This window comes from Acromyrmex echinatior, chromosome 10 (genome assembly GCF_024713525.1).
Source record: "Acromyrmex echinatior isolate Ae372 chromosome 10, ASM2471352v2, whole genome shotgun sequence".
NCBI lineage: Eukaryota > Metazoa > Arthropoda > Insecta > Hymenoptera > Formicidae > Acromyrmex > Acromyrmex echinatior.
The window spans coordinates 1,349,570-1,371,164 of NC_141861.1; the positions used below are offsets into that span (position 1 = coordinate 1,349,570).

Genomic DNA, 21,595 nt, shown 5'->3' on the forward strand with positions numbered 1-21,595 from the left:
GTGCCGAAACTTGCATCGAGGAACTTGAGTGAATGTTTAGACACATATAGGTGTATATATGTCTATACGGAAGTGTCGCGATGTGACACGTGCCGCGACATGACGGTACGTTACTTTACTCGCTCCGCTCCGCTGTGTACTCAGCATTAGCATGGGATTTCAATGCCAGCGCAGCGTATAGATTTTCCTTTATTCTTCATAGCGCTTTCGGAGTGCTGTCGCGTGTATAACTATGGAATATATATATAAGAGATTCGGCTCTCTTATTCGTGTGCCACGGTATTCTACAAGATATAATTCATAAATAGTAGAAATACTCCGAATACGTTAACGAATGAAATCTTGTGTCGCACCGATGTAATTTGTTTGTCCGCAGATGAGTATTCAAGAGCGTTCGAGCCTTTTATTGGAGAAACCAATTATGAAATATATTAAACAAAGGTGTAAGGTTTCGCGTCTCTTCTCGCGGTTACCAGCAACAACTTTATAATAATTTTGAAGGAATTAAACCGAACGCGGTGGAGCTCCGCGAATAACGCGAGACAATGCGAGACTCAAAAGCGCCGACAACGCTTCCATCATTAGAAAATCAATTTTCCCAGCGAATATCGGTGCCTATTGTTCCCTTTTTTCCACATGTCCCGTCCTATTCATCGCGGCAATCGCGTCGTTTGGGGGATTTTTATCGAAGCAGCCGCGGTAACGTCGAGGTGGACTGTCGATGAACGACCATGACCATGCGCACAATGGTTCATGCGATCCTTCGTATCTTCGCTTTTGATGCCGCGTATATCTACGTAGCTTTTGTGTCGCGCCTAAGACGCTTCGAAAAAGCACCGCGACTAATTAATATCCGAGCTTTTTGCCGAGGCAACGTGCGTGTCGAATTTGTGATCACGACGTAATCCGGTAATTTCAACCATCTCCTCCATTTTCAGTATCCATTCAATGTTTCATTTATCGTAAATTGCAGTACAGAAAATTTGTTTAGTTCTCAAACTATAAAAATTTCAGAAGTCTCTAAATTATATTCAACGATTATCCGAGCTACATTTTCAGAAATACTTACTGAATCTACACGGATTTTTTTTTATGTCGAATTGTGTTAAAAATATAGAGTTTTAGTAACTACAATACATCTGTTAATAATGTAATAACAGTAGAAATGTATAATTTCATGAAATTTATTTAAAGAGTTATAAAAATCTCTTAATTTTCGTAGCAATCACAAAATTTATAGATTTATCGATTCGCGCATGTAAAGAATACTTAAAATGAAATCTGTAAAAATACGTTCCAAATATGTAACACTCAAAATTTCAAGAATATTTTACTATCATACAAAGTTTTAATGATTTAAAACTTGTTTTTTTTTTTTACAATATTTCAGACTTATTACTCATTTGCTTTAATACTTAATAAAAAGAATAATTTTTTTTATTGCCTCTCACATATCGTGAATACTAAAAAGGATTGTGTCAAACAAAAATAATTTATGGGACATCGAAATGTGGTAAATGATGAGCACAAGTCCCGAGTCAGCACGTCACCTTAATGTTTCCTTGTCATTTCTAATTCATTAAGCGGATGCGAGTTAGTCTCCTAGAGTTTTGTAGCTACCAACTTGACTTATGATCTCATCATGCGATCGAGGTTACAGGCTTGGTTAGTGGTAGCTATAGTGCCATGTATGTCGATCTGTGATAAGAATCGTAAAAGCCAATATTGTAACAAATTATATGGCGCAGGGACTCACCGTAATTAAATGTCGCGTCTATAATACGATTTATTTCAATTGTGAAATTACGAAACGTTTCTATCGAACACCTAAAAGTGTCGCCTTTACAAAACATCTATGAGACACGCAGGTCAGTCTTTAATGCAAAACTAAAACTTATCTCTCTCAAACTCCCATATAGATAATCAAAATCTCGCATTCATATCATTTATTTTAACTTATTCGCATTTAATTAAATGATAAGATTCGTAACAATCGCGACTTACCAAAACGTTTCTGATGTAACCGTCGTGATGACTCCTTGCGATGGTGAGGATAAGGATATTCAGGATGGAACAAAAAAATTGAAATAAGATAAAAACGAAAAAGTAATGTCCTGTTTGTAAATTTATTTAAGACTAGAAAAAACGAATATTAACATAATATTACTCATCAATACTAAAATGATGAAAATGAATTATTAAATAATAATAATAATAATAATAATAATAATAATATAACGAAGATGGAGATAATAATAATAAACTATATACATAAGAATGGTAGGAAAATAATGTATTGATCGACATACATAACATTGATGAATATCAGTGCTTAATACCGGCGTGAATGAGTAGTAGGAAAAGTAAGCGAGAAGCGAAGCCACACCCTCGTCAGCCATGGATCGAGTGTAAAATAAAATAAATTCGAGAGAGAAATAAACGGACGCTGTGTGTATCGCCAGCTGTGGCGAGACATCCGGTTCCAATTGGAGGAAAAAAAAAACGCGTGGGCAGACGAGAGCGTGACCATCACAAAGAAGATTCATAAATAACTAATATAAAAGAAAATAATAATTAATAATATTGGATCATATGCATAACACTTTCACAACATCCCCTAGTCATAGGTATGATCGGTATCATTCCCGATGTCGCATCTACATTACGTCGTCGTTAATGGCAGATAAGGCGCTACAGCTATGCTGTTTTGGAGCTAACACGTAGAATTAATCGCTTACGTTTACTTGAATCGAGGCTAGGCTTGTGAGGAAGGGCCCTATCCGGATTTCGGATTCGACTTATACAGGGAGATAGAGAGACTTGCGCAGTATTTACAATGGAAGCTGAACGCACAGCAAGAAATCCGTAAAGGGCGTCAAGACGTTGACGTCAAGATGTTGACGGAATGAGTTGTTAGCTTCGCAAATAATGACGACGATAACGAGAACGATAAAAGAACAATATATCAACTCTTAGAAATGTATCAGTTAAAACAGATAATCACTAAGGTTTCGTACTTAATAATTTATATAGATATACTAAAGCTTGAAATATAAAATATAGTATATAATAAAATTCTTATCTCTGAATCTTTAATCTGTACAAAGGAAAAAGCTATTTAATTCAATCATAGCGATATTCTTTAAGTTATTTAATTACTTAATCATATCAAACGCTTTACTAATCTAAAATTAAGCTTATAAAGATTAAATAATACGTTCGTCACGGTTTATTATCACGTATTTTTCTATCATTATTTCACTTTTTTCTTAATTGTTTACTTTAGTTTCACTTTTCCTCTTTCACTCTCTCTCATTTACTCATTCGCTCTTTCATATTACTTCCATACTTTCCATATGTGCAGAAAGAAAGCCCTTTATCATCCATAATTCGATTCAATCAATCGTAATGCATATCATTGATAGGAACTTTAAAGAGTATTTCCTAATTCTAGATATATTATGTTCAGATAAATATATCTAGATATATTATGTTCAGATACGTATCTGAACATTTTATATATATATATATATGTATGTATATATTATATATGTATATATTTTTTTTGTGTGTACAACAGCTACATACTCGAGATACGAGAAAAATATAGGTACCTGACGTGGACGAATCGCAATGTTGATGAATTGTGTATGTATGTATAATATATCCTATACGAAGAGGATTTTCCTTTAAAATTCACCCTGAAAATATTGTAGTCGTGGTACGATATAATATTTTAAAGATTTTTACCATACACATCAGTAAAATTAATTAAATTTATTTTATACTTCAGTATCATGTAGTTTTATTAATAAATAAGAGAAATTTACATTCAAATTCTTTGAAATACAATGTTGTCCCACGACTATCATATTTTTAGGGTAAACTTCTAAGAAAAAATTCTCTCCGTGTATAGATCTGTTTTCTTTATCTTGCACTTCACTGAACTGGAACTCTCTCGCTTTCATCACATATCAAACATATACCTAACTCACTTTAAGTTCCAAAGTGTACCAAAAGTGTACATTAGTTCAGCCTCATAGAAAATAGACTCTATGTTATCAAATCTGAATAGATTCTTTTAAAGTCATTCAAGTAATTTCATATGCCCAATCATACATAGATAATAAATGATGTATAATTCCAATACACATTATATCTTACGTGTAATTGCAGTCATTGATATGATCTTTGATACGACTTGGCGACGACAAATTCGAAATTCCTTGGCACAGTGTTAATTTTAATGATTTTAATGATTAATTATAAAATATATAAAATCCATAAAAAATTTGTCTGACACACTGTTGTGATACATTTTTCTATTTTCTATCTGACCATTTCATTGATAATTTATATAAAAATCAATAATAAACGATTTATTAGTTCTTCATAATAACAATAAGTAAGAAATATTCGTAATTGATTTCCATAACTCCGATAATTCCATAATGTCAATTTATATATCACATTTGTAATCTTTTTTTATTATCCAATCGGATAGCCAGATATTAGTACTCAATAATATATCTGGTTGAGATTTTATATTGAAAGTTTGCGTCATTAATAATAAAAAATTTTATTCTTTTTAGCTGAACTTCTTGCAAAATGCATCCTTCCTTTCACGTTGGGAAGATAAAGAAAATTATTATTCTTCCGTTGCTTTTTTTTTAATCGCGCATCGAATTTTTTCATATGGAGAGAAATCAAAATGTCAGCTTTGACCTTTGAGATCTGTCATAATGATTTGATTCTTGAAATATGTTTAACAAAATCTAAGAAACACGTATTTTTTTTTTATATCAGCCTAATCTCAGTTTTCAGAGATGAAACAATTCCTCAAAATAAATGCAAGTCTGTAGCAACCTTGTATTTTTCAAATACAAAGTTAGACTTAGAATTCCTAGAAAATCTAATTCCCAGAAAAATATATTATTACACTTTTACAAGTGATGGGAAGTACTTTCATTAATGTATTTTTTAATGCTCATGTGAAATAAATAACATTCTTTCATTAAAAAACGCTACGAATTAATTCCAACACCTAATAAAAAGCCTGGAATTAAACATTTTTTTTTCACAATTTTCTTAAATATTCTTATTTTAAAAAGTATTCGTAATTTTTTAAATATATCTACATTTATAATAAAAACATTAAAAAATTATACACTTTTACATATACATTTTTTACATATTATTACAAAGGAACGCTCTATAAGAAAGTATTTTTGCATTTATTTCTTGTTCGCAACGCCGTTTTTCCATAATAACTGGAAGTTATTGTCCTTTGCTAGCAGCAAACACAACTGTGTACGAGCCCCTCTATCTTCTATTTTTCCTACTACTACTTTTTGCTAACACGTTTAGATTATCGACTTATTTATATTTATTAGTTCCAATAACGTTAAGTCGCCTCAACAATAAAATTAATTACTAATGGATTTAAAAAATTCAAATATTACACGATATTCGATCGCAATATTAGACACTAAGATCGCTTTGACCAAATATGACTTTTTTCACTTATTTGTATCGAAAATTTTTCAGTCCGTTTTTATTATTAAAATTTAAGATTACATATTTGATATCAATCATGGAAAATATTAAATTTTTAAAAAATCTAAACACAATTATAAAGAGTATATATAAAATCATAAATTTTGTCTAAAATATTTTTCTGTACATTTTAGGGAATACTTGTGTATTCCACGATAGGTTGAAATTCTTATTCTCTGTTCTCTGTTCCCCCCTCCCTGTTCCTTTTATTATGCGGAACCCCTCACTGTTTCACTGATAATTAATAAGAATCAAATAAGAGAGATTGTTTCATCTTTTATATTAGGGATGCATCGGATATTCGGAAAATTCGGGATATTCTGATATCCGGTATTATCGGGTACTTTTTTATTATCCAATCGGATAATCATATAAATTATTATCCGGTAATCTATCCGGCTAAAATTTTATATTGAAAGTTTGCATGATCGATGCAAAATTTTATTCTTCTGTGCTGAACTTCTTGCACAGTTCATTTTTCTTTATTTTCTTTTTACACGTTAAGAAGATAAGGAAAATTATTATCGCTATTTTTCTCTTATATTTTGCAATCTTGCTGCAGATATCTGACCGAATATCCGAAGAAATATCTGGTATTCGGTCGGATAATTGTCCGACTAGATATCGGAATATCCGAAATGAAGTGATACCGGATATCCGATATCCGGTATCCGATAATTTTACAATCCAATGCATCCCTATTTTATATCTAAGAGATTGGATTGATATGAAAAATACATCTTTAGATTTTTACTTTTTAATAACATTTCAATGAAAATCGAATCGATCCCGGATAATTGTGACAGTTTCCCTTAAGTAAAGCAAACTTTCAAACAATCTATCATACAAATATATGTATGTATGTATGTATTAAATACAAGCTATAAATATATGTATATGTGCGTATATAATATATATATATATATATTTACACATTATATATATATATATATACACACATATAATATGTAACATATATATATGTACATATACTATGTAAGTATAATGTATAATACTTATAAATATACAATATATGTACATATATTTAAAGATAGATATATATATATATATATATAGATTTATATGACAGTTCGTTATGAATCTGTACGATTTTCAAATTCGACATCGTATGATTGGTATGATTCGTTTAATCGTTTAAATCAGCCAGACACTCACCGGCCGTAGTGCTAGCTGCGCTGGCCGCAGCAGCGGCGGGATGCTGCTGCTGCTGCTGCTGCTGTTGCTGTTGCTGCTGTTGCTGCTGTTGTGACTGGAACATTGCCGTGGGATGAAGGAACACGGATCCGTACATCATGTTTTCGTCCGACTGCTGTTGCTGCTGCTGATTGACTTGTTGACTGGCTGTAGTGACCACCGGCGAAGTGCCGATACCGGGTACGCCGGCAGCATTGTTGCCACCGGGCACGATCGGCGCTCCGGGAGTCGGTGGTACCAAACTGCCCTCTTCGACGGCCACGCGCACCGATTCGATGTGTCGCCGCGAAAAGACATGCTCCTGCAGCGGTGTCTTGGCCGAGTAGCGTACAGAACACAATCTGCACTCGTCTGGTCCGGTCGGGCCACGATGTGGTTGAACGGCTGAACCTTCGGCTGGCAAACCAGCCGCTAATCTGGCCTTCTTCTCCTTAGCACGGGCGTTCTGGAACCACACCTGCAACTCGTCTCATTAGTATCCGTGAGCTCGGATCGTGAATTAGATGCACACGCGTTCAAGGAATGGTCTTCTTGTGGATATTAATGATTATTATGAGCTCGAGGTCGGCTCACATGAGGACTATCGATGCTCACCTGGACCACCCGTTTCGGAAGACCGATCTCACGGCCAAGCATCTCGCATTCGGCCATCGTTGGCGTCTTGTAGTCCGAAAAGAGTGACTTCATCACCTTCACTTGTGTAGCCGACATCTGCGTACGGTATCGCTTGCCGCCGGATTGGCCGGTATTGCCGCTCGACTGTCCACTGGTCACTGGTGTCCCAGGGGTATTCCCAGTACTTCCGCTAGCGGGTCCTTGCCTCGAGCTCTGCGTGCTCGAGGCCGGACTAACCGGTCCACTTTCATCATCCAAAAATTCCGTTGTTTCGCTCATGCTGTCATCATCGCAAATACTACGTTCGGATAAGTCAGTTAGAGGTCCGCAATCGCTGCCGCCGCGGAAGTGGACACCGTGTTGTTCTTCAAGAAGGCTGCTGAAGTTGCTCAAGCACAATTTTACTGGCCGACTGAGATCGACTGGTTTGCTTAGATCTAATGGTGACTCGCAGCTATTTCCGCTGGCTTGATGATTTGCCGTTTCTTGTTTTCCATTACTAGCGTGCGCTTGTATTTCGCTGAAATATCGCCTCATGTCGTCATAGTATTTCAGGGATTTTAAAGATGACTCCATGATGTCGCTGTTGGGCGGAAACAACGGTGGCATCATTTGAGGAGTGCTAGAATTCGAAGGAACGGATTCCATCGAGAGTTCTTCGTCCGGGATGTTATCGATGTTCACTTCGCCGCGAGCCACCTGATCGGCGTGTTTGCTGCTGAGATGAGATTCTAAAGCGGATTTGACTTTGAATAACGCTGGACAGAATGGACAGCGCTTATTGATAACCTGGCTGTGAGCGCGGAATTGGCCTTTGCGTTCGCGAGCGCGCGTATTCTGAAACCACACCTGTACCACACGCTTCTTCAAACCAACCTCTCTAGCGATCGTCTCCAGCATCTTTCTCGATGGATTAGACTCGATTTGATATTTTTGATATAGATAGTCTAATTGTTCTGGAAGTATTGTGGTTCGTAAACGTTTGTCCTTGGGTTGCTCGTTGTGTTCCGAGTTCGAACGGTTGTCGCTGCCAGTTCCCTCCTCGAGATCCTCGAATTTCCTCTTTTGTATCATGCTGATGAGCGAATGCGGGGTGTCCGTTGCAACTCCAGCCTGGCTAGCGTTAAGCGCTTGCTGCTGTAAGATTCCGAATGGTGAGTCAGGTGGATACGCAGAGGGAAATAAGGTCGGGTTCATGATATGTATTAATTGATGTTCGCGCCAAAGTTCAAATCGGCCGAACATCAGATTGCATTTTTCACATTGAAAACTACCTTCCTTCGATTCTGTCTGTGACTGTTGCTGCTGCTGTTGCTGTTGTTGCTGTTGCGATTGATGCGTCTGAGGCAGAGTTTGCTGCTGATGTTGATGAGGTGACGTAGCGGTGCTCAATGGTTGTTGCAATTGTTCGGAAAGCGCAGGCACGGTTGACGGATTGTTAGTTACTGTATTATTTGTAGTCGTTGTGGAGCTACTGTTACTGTCTTCGGAGCTCAGAACTGCGGCGACTTGAGCTGCCGCAGCCTGCGCTTGCGCACTCCTCTTGGCGTCTTCTTCTTTGAAACAATGTGTTTTTTGATGGCGTATGAGTTCGTAATACCTTTGAAATACTAAGAGGCATTTTTTACATTGGTAGTTTAAACCTGGTGTTCTTTGAAATCGACCAGATCCGTCATCGTTTTCACGTCCGCCTGGTGTCACGGGTTCGGCTGCCGGTTGATTTTCATATACTTTACGTGCTTTCTGCCTAGCATTTTGAAACCATACTACAATCACACGTGGACTCAAACCAAGGAGTTTGCTAAGGTACTCCAAATCATCGTCTTTTGGATACGCATTGTTTTCAAAGAATTCCTGAAGAACCTTTATCTGGTAATCGGTAAATCTTGTACGATTAGCACGCTTACCGGAACTGCCACCAGAAGTGCTGCTACCATTACTATTGCCACCGAAATAATCAGTTGGACCACGGCCCGGGCTTAGAGATCTCTGAGGTGTGAGCGCTATTGCAGCAATTGCACTCGGTACTACACCACCAGCTCCCGGAGTAGGACTGGCAAAATTCTGGGAGGTCAATTTCGGTGGTAACATCGGAGTACTCGGGGTATTCGTGGTCGATGGAGTATGGGAGGAAATGTCGTGATGGATAGCCGAGAATACAGAACTCATACTAAGCGCGGGTGAATGCGGTCGCGATTGTTGTCCACCTGAACTGCCGGGCGAGTGATGCTGTTCTTCTTGATGTTGCGCAACTTGTTGCTGTTGACACTGTGACTGTTCGAGTGCCTCCTGCTTAATCTCGGTAGATTGAGATGCGTTGGTGTTTTGCATAGACGGTGGAGGCGTGGCTTGTTTATTTGGGCTTTTATCGTCAGAGGAACTGCTACCGGATACGCTCGAATTTAATGGGGTTACCTTCGCCTCACCAGTTTTCTCATACTCTTCGAGATTTAGAGTGGTACTTGGTGGATTATTAAAATTGTAAGGACTATCTTTGTTACGTTGTCGTTCTTTAAATAATGTATTTCGAAACCAATGTTTTATAACTTTAGGCGGCAGACCACTCTGAGCGGCCATGTCTAAGATTTGCTCTTCGCCAGGAGAGTTATTAATATCGAAATGTGCCCGTAATATTTTTAGTTGTTCATCAGTGATACGTGTACGTGCTCGCTTCTGCGATGCAGCTGCATTTGCCTGAAAGGTCAAAAGGATCACGTTCTCCTTATTTAATACGTTCGACATTAAAAAAAAAAATACGTATTGTATATCTATAAAAAAAAAGTGTAGTATTAATAATGAAAAAGCCGGTAAGTTCTTGTCGGAAAATCGCTGCTTTAGTGAAACTATTAAAGAATCTAAATAAGGAATTATCAATGATTTGATTTCTTTAGTTCCTTACTGAATCGAAATGTATAAAACAATCATACCGTAATATTGTAAAGAATTTTACAATAGTTGCAAAGCTGCTTTCTCTACTGAACACAATCAATGATTTTTATAATTTAATTATTTCTTGCCAAAATTTAGGGAGGGATCCTCTCATGAATTTTTGGAATTAATAGTTGAAAGAAAAAAATATTACATACATATATATTGAATCTGCTGAAAAAGAAAATCAGTTTGCATTACAACAAAAAGCGTTGAATTCATAAGAATTTCCTTTTTCTTGATTGTATCTTTATTGATTTTTCGCATGTAAAATTTAATCAAATTCCCGATATAATTAGGTCTACATAATCGAAATTCAGATCGTAGATATATCATAATTTATTTCTATTATACATGTTTTCATATGTATTTAGTACGAGACATAACTATATTTTTATACTAACGGAGCTAAATGAATATAATATTTCGTGAATTTTAATTTTAATCTCGAAAATTAAAATTATCCCAAAGAGTATGGATTTGAATGTCTAGAGGACACATGCAAAATATAATAAGGCGTTCATTTGATAGTCAAGACGTCCTAGTCTTTGGATTGTAACAGATAGTCTCCATGATGTAAATACTCTTCATTAAATTAATTGTTTTCATTGATTTTTTGTTCAATATTTTTACAAGTTTGCTGATATTTTTTTTTGTCAGAAGCTCTTTTTCATTAACGAATCAATAGTTAAGTAAAGCAATAAATATTAAGTTCAAATTGTGACCATATATATCACTACATACCGCTGCTGCAGCTTGTTGCTGTTGCAAGGCAAGATGTTGCTTAGCAAGGAGGTCTTGATTAATTGATGGATATGCAGTAGCAGCACCATCGTATGGTGGTGGCGGTAACATCATTGGCACTAAAGGTGGTTGCAGATTCATAGCCGCTAAAGCGGGTACGTTTAATCCTAATGGTAATCCCATCATTCCCATCATCAATCCTGGATATTGTTGTAGCTGCTGCTGCAATTGTGATGCAGCCATTGCATTTAGAGCAGCTTGCATTTCAGTCATTTGTTGTGCAAATGCAAGTTGAGTATGCTGTTGCTGTTGCTGCTGTTGCTGTTGCAACTGTTGTTGCTGCTGCTGTTGCTGTTGTTGAGGAATATGATGCTGTGGATTAGATAGGACAGTCGGTGTCGTGGAATCTGTACTTGAAACTGGCGTGTTGCTCAACGCCGGTGTGGTCGCTGGAGTAGTAGATGTAGCTTCTGGCGTTCGACTGATACATTCTTTGTTTTCGGCGTTATCGTCTTTCTCCTTTTCGCGAAATTCTTTATCCGTACTGAGATCTTGAGGTTGTGTAGTAACGGCTGTGGTGCTTGTCGGCGTCGTGGTGGAGGACGTGGTGGTGGACGTCGCAACGACAGTTTTCTTCTCGTACTCGCATTTAAACTGTTGCGCATATTTCTCGAGAAATTCACGCGGTACGAGATCGCGATGGACTTCCTCACAATGAGCTTTCAGGACCCAAACGCTGCTGAATTCCTTGTTACAGTGTTGGCAAGTACTACGCGTAAGTTCTGGTATCACATCATCAACATCCATATGAGCCTCTTCGACTTCTTCCTCCTTTACCTGCATGGCTTGAGCAGCGAGTGCTTGCTTCTGTTGTTCCTGCTTCTGTTGCTCTTGTTGCGCTTGAAGAGCAGCGGCCGCTTCCTCCTCCTTGCGCTGTCGTCTCTGATGATTCTCATTGAACTGCATGACGAGATCAAAACCAAAACTCTCCAACAGATGTTTGTACATTTGTGAGGTCTTATGTCGTGGTTGGGAAAGAATATCTTGCGTGGTTTGCGATGAGTGCTGCGTAGTTGATTGCATATGTTGTTGCGGTCCTGGTGTCGTAGATGTAGGAGGCGGTGTCTTAGTCGGGGCGGACGAAGCTAATTGCTGCGATGCAGCAAATTGCTGAAACAATGCCAATGCCGGATTGTTCAAAATTATGTTACATAATTGTTGATGCGCCGCTAGTTGATCTTGATTGACGAACACACTGTTGCATCGCGCACAAGAGAGCATTCCTCCAGTATTGCTTGTGTTTGTGTTGACGGGTGGACTGTTCGGACTTAGCGGTGGTTGTTCAATCAATGGTCGAGCTAGATCTAATTGACCACTGGCAGCAAGATCTTGTAGTTTACTGGCACGCGTTTGATGAAGAACACTTCTCATATGGATATCCAAAGTACTGCCTTGAGTATAAGCGACCTTACAGATGTTGCACTTGTATGGTTTCTTGTCTTGATCTTGTTGGGAGTCGGGCGATTCAGTCGGGCTAGCGGGAGGTACCACTGAGATCAATGTATTGTTGTTACCTTGCTCCTGCATCGCCCGCTTTAACTTGTGCAAATGACTCACGCTGTTGTAATGCACTAAAAGTATGTTCTTTTGCGTGAAGCTTTCCTTACAAACGTCGCATTTATATGGTCTGTTAGGGTCCAAGTATTTTTCCATGGGATAAGACATTTTCTCACCTTTGCGATGCAATAAGGTTTTATTGTGGCCAGTCAGATAGCTTTGACGTGTGAAGGCCACTTTGCATCGATGACATTTAAATTTTCGATTTGGATCTTGATAGGAATCCTCCGCAATTGTTTGGCTGTTTAAATAATCCTCCAGTAATCGCTGTTCCTTCTGCAACGGAGAACTCAATGAATCACTGGCATCACTTTCTTCCTCATCACCTCTACCAGCATCATCTTCTACATGTAGCTCGCTTGCCAGGCCTTGTCTCTTCAACGTTTCTTCCGTGAATGCCTGAAGAAGAGGATGCTGGAGTAAACTCTGCTTGTACTGATTCATTTCCTCTTCGTGGAGATCGTGGGCAGATTCCAAATGTCTCTGAAGCGCTTGAACCGAGCGAAAAGATCGTCCGCACAGGGCGCATTTAGTTGCATCTCTAATAGCATGATATTGGGAGTGTTGCTGAAGTTTCTCCAAGGTTTTGAACGCAAGGCTGCACTGTACGCATCGATACTTGTAAACGTGTTTCTCGCTAACTGCCAAAGTAGGCGTGGTGGTCGGATGAGCTTCCCGGTGATGTTGCTGAAGTTCCTCGATCGAACGCCAAACTCGGCCGCATACATTACACCTAGCTGTCTCCTCGATTTCGTCACTGCCACCTCGTTCACTCATTTCTTCTTCCTGTTGGGTTTTCGTCGTTGTCGTGGGCGATGTTGGCGTCGTTGTGGTCGTAACAGCCGGCGTCGAAGAATTCCGATTATTATTTAACCAATGGCTTTGATCCACCAATACTAGTAGCCTCTGTAGACCATCGGTATTAACGGAGTGAATTTGCATCACGTGCTTTTCCAGAGCGGGTCGTTCCTTGAAATTATCTTGGCACAACGGGCATAACAATTCCGCCGTCGGCTCTTCTTTTACCGTTTCAGTTTTCTCCTCCGAATCTTGAACGTGAGCTACTTGCAAATGCTGTCGCAATTCTTCCCGGGACGTTGGCTGATACGTACAGTATAGGCATGTAATTTCTTCTTGGTCATTTTCGGGCTCGGCTTCCGCTTCTGGATCATTGTCCGGTTCTTGTTTCACTTCACTGCCGCAATCACTACCTTCTTCTCGTCGTTCTGGAAGTAGATGAAAAAAAAAAAAGTTTGTTTCAGAATATGACAACGTACGAACGATTTTACACATATAAAACAATAAAAATTACCACAACGCTGATTTAAACGAAATAAATTATGGCTATAAAATATTATTTTAAAAACCAGATAGAAAGATCAATATCACTACAATTATGATTTAGTAATAGTAGTGGTAAAATTAACGGGTGGGACTAGAGTAGTTTTCAACACGTAATTTAGATATAAAAAGTTTCTCTGTTACTCCCCGCTTGTTTCTCGAAGTTAAGCAGTCCTAGTTCTATATCATCTACTAGGCTTATGAGATTGCTCATCCTGTTTTCTTCTAGATTCTCGGGCTCAACGAACGTGTGATCCCAAGATTTATATCTTTTACAAGCAAGCATAAAACAGCGCATAGAATATGCAGACTAGGAATGTGCGATCTCGATTCAACTCGCTAAAAGATCGATTTTTTAATCGATTCAAGGATTGATTTCGAGGCAGATCAACAATTCATTTAATAAAAGATTTGATTTTTAATTTCTTCAATAAGAGTTATTTCAGAAGACACAACGGTTGAGATACATTCTCGCTGCGTTTCGAAACATACTATAGTAACTAGTATCTAGAAACAATAAAAAGATTCTTTAATTTTTTTCAACAGATCGATTTATTTAGTACTTATTTTTTAGTGAATCAAATTCTATCCATCTGATCGATTTAGCGATCGATTCACTGATGGAAATCGCGCATCCCTAATGCAAACTATCCTCGCTTTTTTGTCCGCACAATCAATATTTTTTCTGTTATTTGTTTGTTTTCTTTAATAGCAATATATAATACTTCAAAATTGCAAAAAAATTGATACTAAAAAATATATATAAAATACTGGCAACTTTCTAGATGGAATTTTGAATTAAGTTATAATTTGTCTATTTTTTATTAACATTGGCATTTATTGATCGATTATTTAATTTTATGATCAAAAAAACGTCTCCATATGAAATTAAAATAACACGAGTATTCACAAAAAGAGAACAGAATTTATGATCCGTATATTAGTAATATTTACGAACATCAACCGTGTTTTGAAATTACTAAACCTGTTTACTGCAGTCGACATTTATTCATCGCGGCATATATATCAAGCCATGTAGCTCGACGGCAATAATAAGTGACTAATTATAAAATTTTCATAAACGTGGCATATAATTAGTAACTTGTCTGCGTGGAAAATGACGAGAAAAGTTTTAGGGTTGATTTGTTTATAGCAAATTACGATTCATCGGATAACTATATCGCATACTCTGAAGATTATTTACGTTCCTACGATCGCCGAGATTTGCCACAGTAAATCGATTTTTTCATCTGATCGGCGCGATATTAAACTTTGGTATTATATATTGAGAGCCGGACGACCGCACGAGACAACCATCCATTTCGCAGCGAGTCGTTCCCTGAGACACTAATTTAAAACTCTATGCGGGAGAAAGATAAATTATAGATACTACCGGTGAACTATGACGTCTACGACAGTGTCACACAACAAAAAGTTCAATATCATGCGCCTGTTAGCTAAGTTCTTTAATGACGCTATTTTATATAGATTAAAAAAAAATACTCAAACAAAAGATTGTTATCTGCCACAACTATGGCGCGCATTTTTCGAACATGTAAGTCAGTATCCACGTAGTTATTTATTAACAAGAAATGAATTTAATTAATAGTTCATATTACTAATTTAAATTCTGACTTTCAACAAAATTTAAAAATAAACACGCAATATTTACTATAATTAGTTGTAAATACAATCTTTTTTATTAAAAACGGCTATATGGGATAGATTGACCAACATGTATTGTAAATTAAATGTATCGTACTATGTCATCTGTGTCTCTTGCGAAGAAGAGTATCCTATATTGGACCGTTCAAGATTCACGCGTTCCACCCGCACTCGCGGATCGATTCGCGGCGGAATTATCCAGCGCTAATTATAAGTAAGTACGCCGGTCCTTTCAATACGCGGACGGAAAGATTTACGCAAGCGATCGCGCACGTAACGCGCGGTGTCGTCGCAGAGAGAAAGTTTTCCGTCGACGCGACGGCGGCGGCTCGAGAACGAAGACGTACGTCGGTGTGTCTGCAGACGCGTCGCAGATGCTCTCGCTCTCAGTCTTGCAACAATAATATGTGTCAAATTATAGATTGGCGACATCGAACTACCGATAGCGGTTTCTTACGGGAAAAAAAGAAGAAGAAGAGAGGCCAAGAAGGGAAAAAGTAGAAAAGAAACAAACGAAAAAAGAAGAAAAAAAAACGAAAGGAGGACAGCCATGTACGCATCGCGCGGTATTGTCCGAAAGCGACGACACTTGCGACGTGTAGCGTCAGTTGTACGCAACGCGCACGGAGCAAAACGCGTGCTGCTGGTTTCACCTCGCGCTCCTGCATTCTCTCTGCACTCGTATATTTATGTAAGTATAGCCCGTCGATATATAATAATACGCGGTATTGTGCGCGCCACGCCGCGGTGGTGGCGGCGGCACACGCCACGGCCATATGCCACGCAAAATTACCGTCATCGTCGACTAATTGTGAGATAATAAAATAATGAGACCAGTGAATTCATTATAAGGGCACAGTAGCACAGAGCTTTCTTTGCTAGGTACACTTTATGTAGGGCGCAGACATAAAAGACATAAAAGAATTCGCTGTGAAAGGAATTACGTTTCATCGTCACGAAATCTGATTATCGTTTTGTACCGTAGTTTTTAATCTTAACACATTTTTTTTTTTTCGGACATTACTCACGTAGACCTTGTGTAATAAAAATTCCCACTGACACCTTTATTTAATTTATTATTTATAAAATATGTTACTACAGAAAGAGAATAGCAAGTTTGTAATGAATAACAAGCTTGAAGAAAGATACCACAGGTCGATTGATCGAGAAATACCACAATGTTCTTTCAGTATAGCGACAGCTGTCTCACGTAAAAAAAAAAGCGATTAAAGGAGTTCGCTTTTTGTGAATGACGAGGAAGTGAAAAACGCGACATATTCGTGATTACAGACCGAAGTCTTTTTCTTTTTCAGAGAAACCAAGTTGTTTGAACGTTGACACACTTTGCACCGTTATGTAACTTTCTTAATGTACAAGTTTAGTACGTTGCTGTTACTTATTGATTGCTCTTTATAATTATGGTATTAATGAATGTCATGTAAAACATATTCCATTTTGTAAAAAACATGTTTCGCAAAATATTATCTTTAATCAATAGAATATTCTTACCGTATAAAAGAGTCACTGTTAACGGACGCTAACGATAATTATACAAATAAATACTTACTTTAATATTTCACGATAGCAACAGATAATATTTCTTACAGCGAATTTGGTGACTTTTGCATTACTAGATTCGTGTACATTATATTTTATCACTGCATTTAAGTATTTTATATAAAGCAACTTTTTTAATATGTATTAATCCAGTATAATGTGAGTGACCGAATTAATTCACTATTATACTCATGATGTATTCATTTATTGTAACATACCATTGTTGGTACTCGTAGCGTTGGGTGTCGTTGGCGTGGTCGGACTGGGCTGTTGCGTGGTCGGTACTTCGGGATCACTCGTCACTTGGAACATGACGCTGATATCCGTGTGTGGAGATTCGTTTCCCGCGAGGGTACTTCTTCTGGCGGTGTGAATGTGGTGTATCTGTTCCATGTGAAGGTGCCGCAAAGATCTCACGTGTTGTAGAAGCGGCAATCGGTGCCGAGCACTAAACCCGCATATCACGCAATGATACAATTTTCCGGAGGATTGGATGTTACTGCTCGCTTCGAGCAGATGACGCAACAGAAGAGATGCGGCTTCGTGCCTTGGTAAAGCGGCGTGCAGAGCCAATTTATGAGCACTATTGGTGTAGTAATCGCACGCGTGGCAACGCAACTGTGCGGTACTCGTGGGCGATCCCAAATATTTGAGCTTCCATTCGTTACGTGGTCCACCTTCCTTTATGTGGTTCATGTGTTGCAGTCGTTGCAGGTGTTTGTCAGTCTTGCAATGTAACTGGAAATTTGCCTTTAGGTTGGTTTTATAGGAACAGAGTGTACACACGAAATTTGCGTTCATAACGGCGAGTATATCGCCTTCGCGGGTTCTAGTTCTGTCGACGGCTAGATGGTGACTCAGAGCCTCGAGCGAGTCTGTCGTGAAATTATTGCAGATGCAACACTGATACAGATGATTAGGATCCTGATCGGCGGGTTCTGGTGGCGGTTCCATACTGTCCGGCGAAAGTCCGACGTCACCGCCAAGATTGCTCATGGCAGCCGCGTTTGCTATGGAACCTATGAGTTCTGGCGGAAACTGCGGCATTTGACCGCCGGTCATCATTGTCATCAAGACTGCCTGATTGTAAGCTAAGTCAGCCAACGCCGCTTCCGTAGGTTGCGGTTTGTCCAAACCGCCTAAGTGGAGCAAATGCTCGAGCTGTTGTTGTTGTTGTTGCTGATGATGGTGTTGCGCCTGTTGATGGTGGGTCAACGCGTTCAATGTCTGTATGTGCTTGATGTTCTGGTGTAGTACCATCGAGTTGTGCGTATGTTTTTCACTCGTCATGTGTATCCTCAGATTGCGCGCCACGTTTGTCTCGTAGTTGCATATGTCACAGCGAAACGAGAGCTTCGGTTTACTTTGATTGCCACCTTGAGCAGCTCGATGTGGGCTATGATTCTGTTGATGATGGGGACTTCGGGTCGGCATTGGTGCATCCTGAGACGAGGAGGGATTGTTGGTACCAGAACCACCTCCGCCTCCTTGTTGCAACTCTTGCATATTGTTCAAATGTTTGTCACTCTGCATATGTATACTAAGATTGCCTTTCGTCGTGGTGGAGTAATTGCACACTTCGCACCTGTACGGCTTGTAGCCACAGGTGTAGGTTTCGCCACGCGCTAACCTAGGATGAGGCTGACCTGCATTGCAATAAAAACAGGATGTCTCGCTTTCTGGATGTTTTTCCTTCATGTGAATCTCAAGAGTCTCTTGATATTTGTAGTGCCAGTTGCACTTGGGACACTTCAGGGTTTTGCAGGAATTTCGACTGTGTATTCCAGCGAGTGGTCCGCCGGGACCGGCGAGCCGACTACTCGTCAATATAAGTTCGCACTTCGGACATTCTACTCCACTCGGTCTACCTTGCATGTGTTCCGGACAGACACCTATCGTGGTGCCGGTGAGGAAATTCGGCGGAGCCTGAGTAAGAGCAGCGTACGAAGACGGAGATCCTTTGGTAGATGAAGTTGGTGGTGGTGGTGAGCTGTAATGCATGGCATCAGGAGCTTTGGCCCAGGACGCAGCACTTACTTGCGGACCACTCCACGGATGTTGCTGTTGATGATTGTACGTGAGAGGATGACTCGAGTGTGACGTGGGCGTAGTGGGAGTGCTCGGCGAGGGTCGTTGTTGCTGTTGCGATTGCTGCTGTTGTTGCTGTTGTTGGGGACTGCTAGGTACGCCGGGGGTGCTCGTTGGGGTGCTCGTTGTGGTCGGCGTTGTCTCGTGTTCGTTGGACTCGCTACGTTGCTGTTGCTGAGCTTTGATCTGCGCGGGCGACGCCTGAGCGCAGGTTGAGCTCGTGACGGGTTCTAGGAAACTGACGAGCGGTTGCTTTCCTCTACCCACGGCCTGTATAATGGCCGACGCCGTTGAGTGAGAGAGTATCTGTCGTTCGTCTTCCATTAAAGTAAGTTGATGCTCGCCCTGGGCGTGCGCGACGAAACTTTTCGCATACCCAAAACTGAGCTTGCATATGAAACACATTAGGATAGGTTTGACAGGTACCGACGCGGCAGGCGGCGGCGGTGCTGTGGGCGCTGGAGGGGGCTGTTTACTACCCTCCGCGCTCCTGTAACTGATCACCCGATAACTGTGCATTACGGGAAGATCAGGATTGTGCTGTTGGGACGCCGAACGCTGTTGCTGCTGTTGTTGCTGCTGCTGATAGGCCTGATGCGCATATAATCGCGATACGTAGTACGCGCTCGCGATTTGCGGGAAAACTAAGGAGTGAGGAACCGATACACCGCGCCCATCTACAATACAACCGTCGGGCAGAGAGTCGTCTTCACTGAGCTCACTCTCGCCTTCGATGATATAGGCCGACCCGTCCGGGTTGTAGACGATTTTACCGTCAAATTTCTCCACGTCGCCGCCCGTCGGACTCGGGCTCGGGCTGGGACCCTGTTGTTGCTGTTGCTGCTGACTTTGCGATTGCATCGTCATAGTCGTAGTGGTGGTGGTAGTGGTGGTGTCAGCGATAGGTGTGGGTGTTGGTATTGCGTCGCGGGTGCAGGGTTCTGTGCCCGAAGGTGGACTAGCCGTGCGGGGATGATGGGGCTGATGTAGTGCAGCCCCAGCCGCAGGGGGGGACCCACCCACTCGGCCCCCCTCCTCCTCCGGGCTCATCTCCTGCTTCTGCTGCGCGTACGTGGAATTTTGGAAGGGTCCGCCGTGTTGCTGCTGTCGCTGTTGCTGTTGTTGATGATGGGCCGCCACCAGCTGAAAGAACTGATGCTCGATCGCGCTCGGCGTGTGTTGTTGTAGATGCGAGGGAGGAATGTTGTGGTGCTGAAGGTGGTACGGGGGATGAGGCTCACTGGAGGGCATCACCCCAGACGTGAGGCGGGCGCCAGCCTCACATCACCTACGGCGTCTACGCCTGCGTTCTCCGGACTTCCTCCGCGGATTCTTCTTCCCTGCGGATTCGCCCGCTTCCTCGCCGACTGCCTCCCCGTCTTATCTTCTTCACCACGAAGAGACGGTTCACTAGCTACCCCGACGCAAGCCCAGGTCGTACCTGTAACAATTCAAATAAAGATCGGTTATTCAACCTGACAATTTTGTGCGCGACAATTCTCATGTATAATCATATATGTATAAGCAGACAATTTTGAAATGATTAGAAATTATGTACAGCTCGACTTTAGAAATCCTGAATTCTATCCGTAAGATGAGATTAGTTAGCTCGCTCGTGAGAGAATGAATTCGCACACGGGACATTTAGAAGTCGTTCAGTCCGTTCTAATCCGTTAAACAGAGTCAACATTTCCGAGGACGGCCGAAAGATAGCGAAATACGCAGAAGTGCAGCAAGCTGCGTGTGCAGAGGATCGCCCGAAGAAGACGGCGGTTAGGTACACAAAGCCACGGCGGAGAACCGTCGCGGTAATACAACGAGTCGTTGTATTCGGATTACCTGAGTGAATCCAGCTGTGTTTGCGTCCGATCGGCTGAGCTTATCTATCGATGAAATATCAATGTTCCTATTCGAGCAATATAAGAGCGAAAGACGAAAAGGCGAACAGCAAGCTCGATGGCGAGTCGTCGCTATGAATGTTTGCCTTGCTATGAATGCTTGCGCTCAGATTAAAGATCTCTCGTCTCTTTTGAGCATGTTTCTCTCTTTTTTCAAATGAAGTTTCGTCACACAGTATGAAATAGAGCATTGTTGGCGTTTGTTTGCTCACTGAATTAACCTTCTTTATCTCCCCAATATTTTTAACTTTTTCTTATTTAACTCTGTTGGATAAATTTCTAGACTTTTCGCGCAAATTTGATCGGTTCTTTTTTATTTTGCAAATTAAAAATGTTTACATTTAAAATTCGTTAAAAATAGTACTTCTAAA

At 40.2% G+C, this 21,595-nt stretch overlaps 1 protein-coding gene and 1 long non-coding RNA gene across 6 annotated transcripts in view; one reads left to right on the top strand and one right to left on the bottom strand.

Annotated features, from left to right (window-relative positions):
- LOC105152877 (uncharacterized) overlaps positions 1–17,450 on the top strand; it is a 157,976-nt gene extending 140,526 nt beyond the window's left edge. For both annotated transcript variants that reach the window (XR_015546525.1, XR_015546526.1), the window contains one exon: positions 16,103–17,450. This is a non-coding gene — a long non-coding RNA (uncharacterized LOC105152877). The remainder of the gene's footprint in view (positions 1–16,102) is intronic.
- Positions 1–21,595, bottom strand: part of zfh2 (Zn finger homeodomain 2) — a 172,995-nt gene that overhangs the window by 95,630 nt on the left and 55,770 nt on the right. For all 4 annotated transcript variants that reach the window (XM_011067404.2, XM_011067403.2, XM_011067405.2 and 1 more), the window contains exons 2-5: positions 17,457–20,767; positions 11,059–13,901; positions 7,366–10,080; positions 6,733–7,228 (exon numbers count right to left, since the gene is read on the bottom strand). In XM_011067404.2, coding sequence (XP_011065706.1) covers positions 6,733–7,228; positions 7,366–10,080; positions 11,059–13,901; positions 17,457–20,577 — 9,175 coding nt within the window. In that variant the 5' untranslated portion in view covers positions 20,578–20,767. The remainder of the gene's footprint in view (positions 1–6,732; positions 7,229–7,365; positions 10,081–11,058; positions 13,902–17,456; positions 20,768–21,595) is intronic.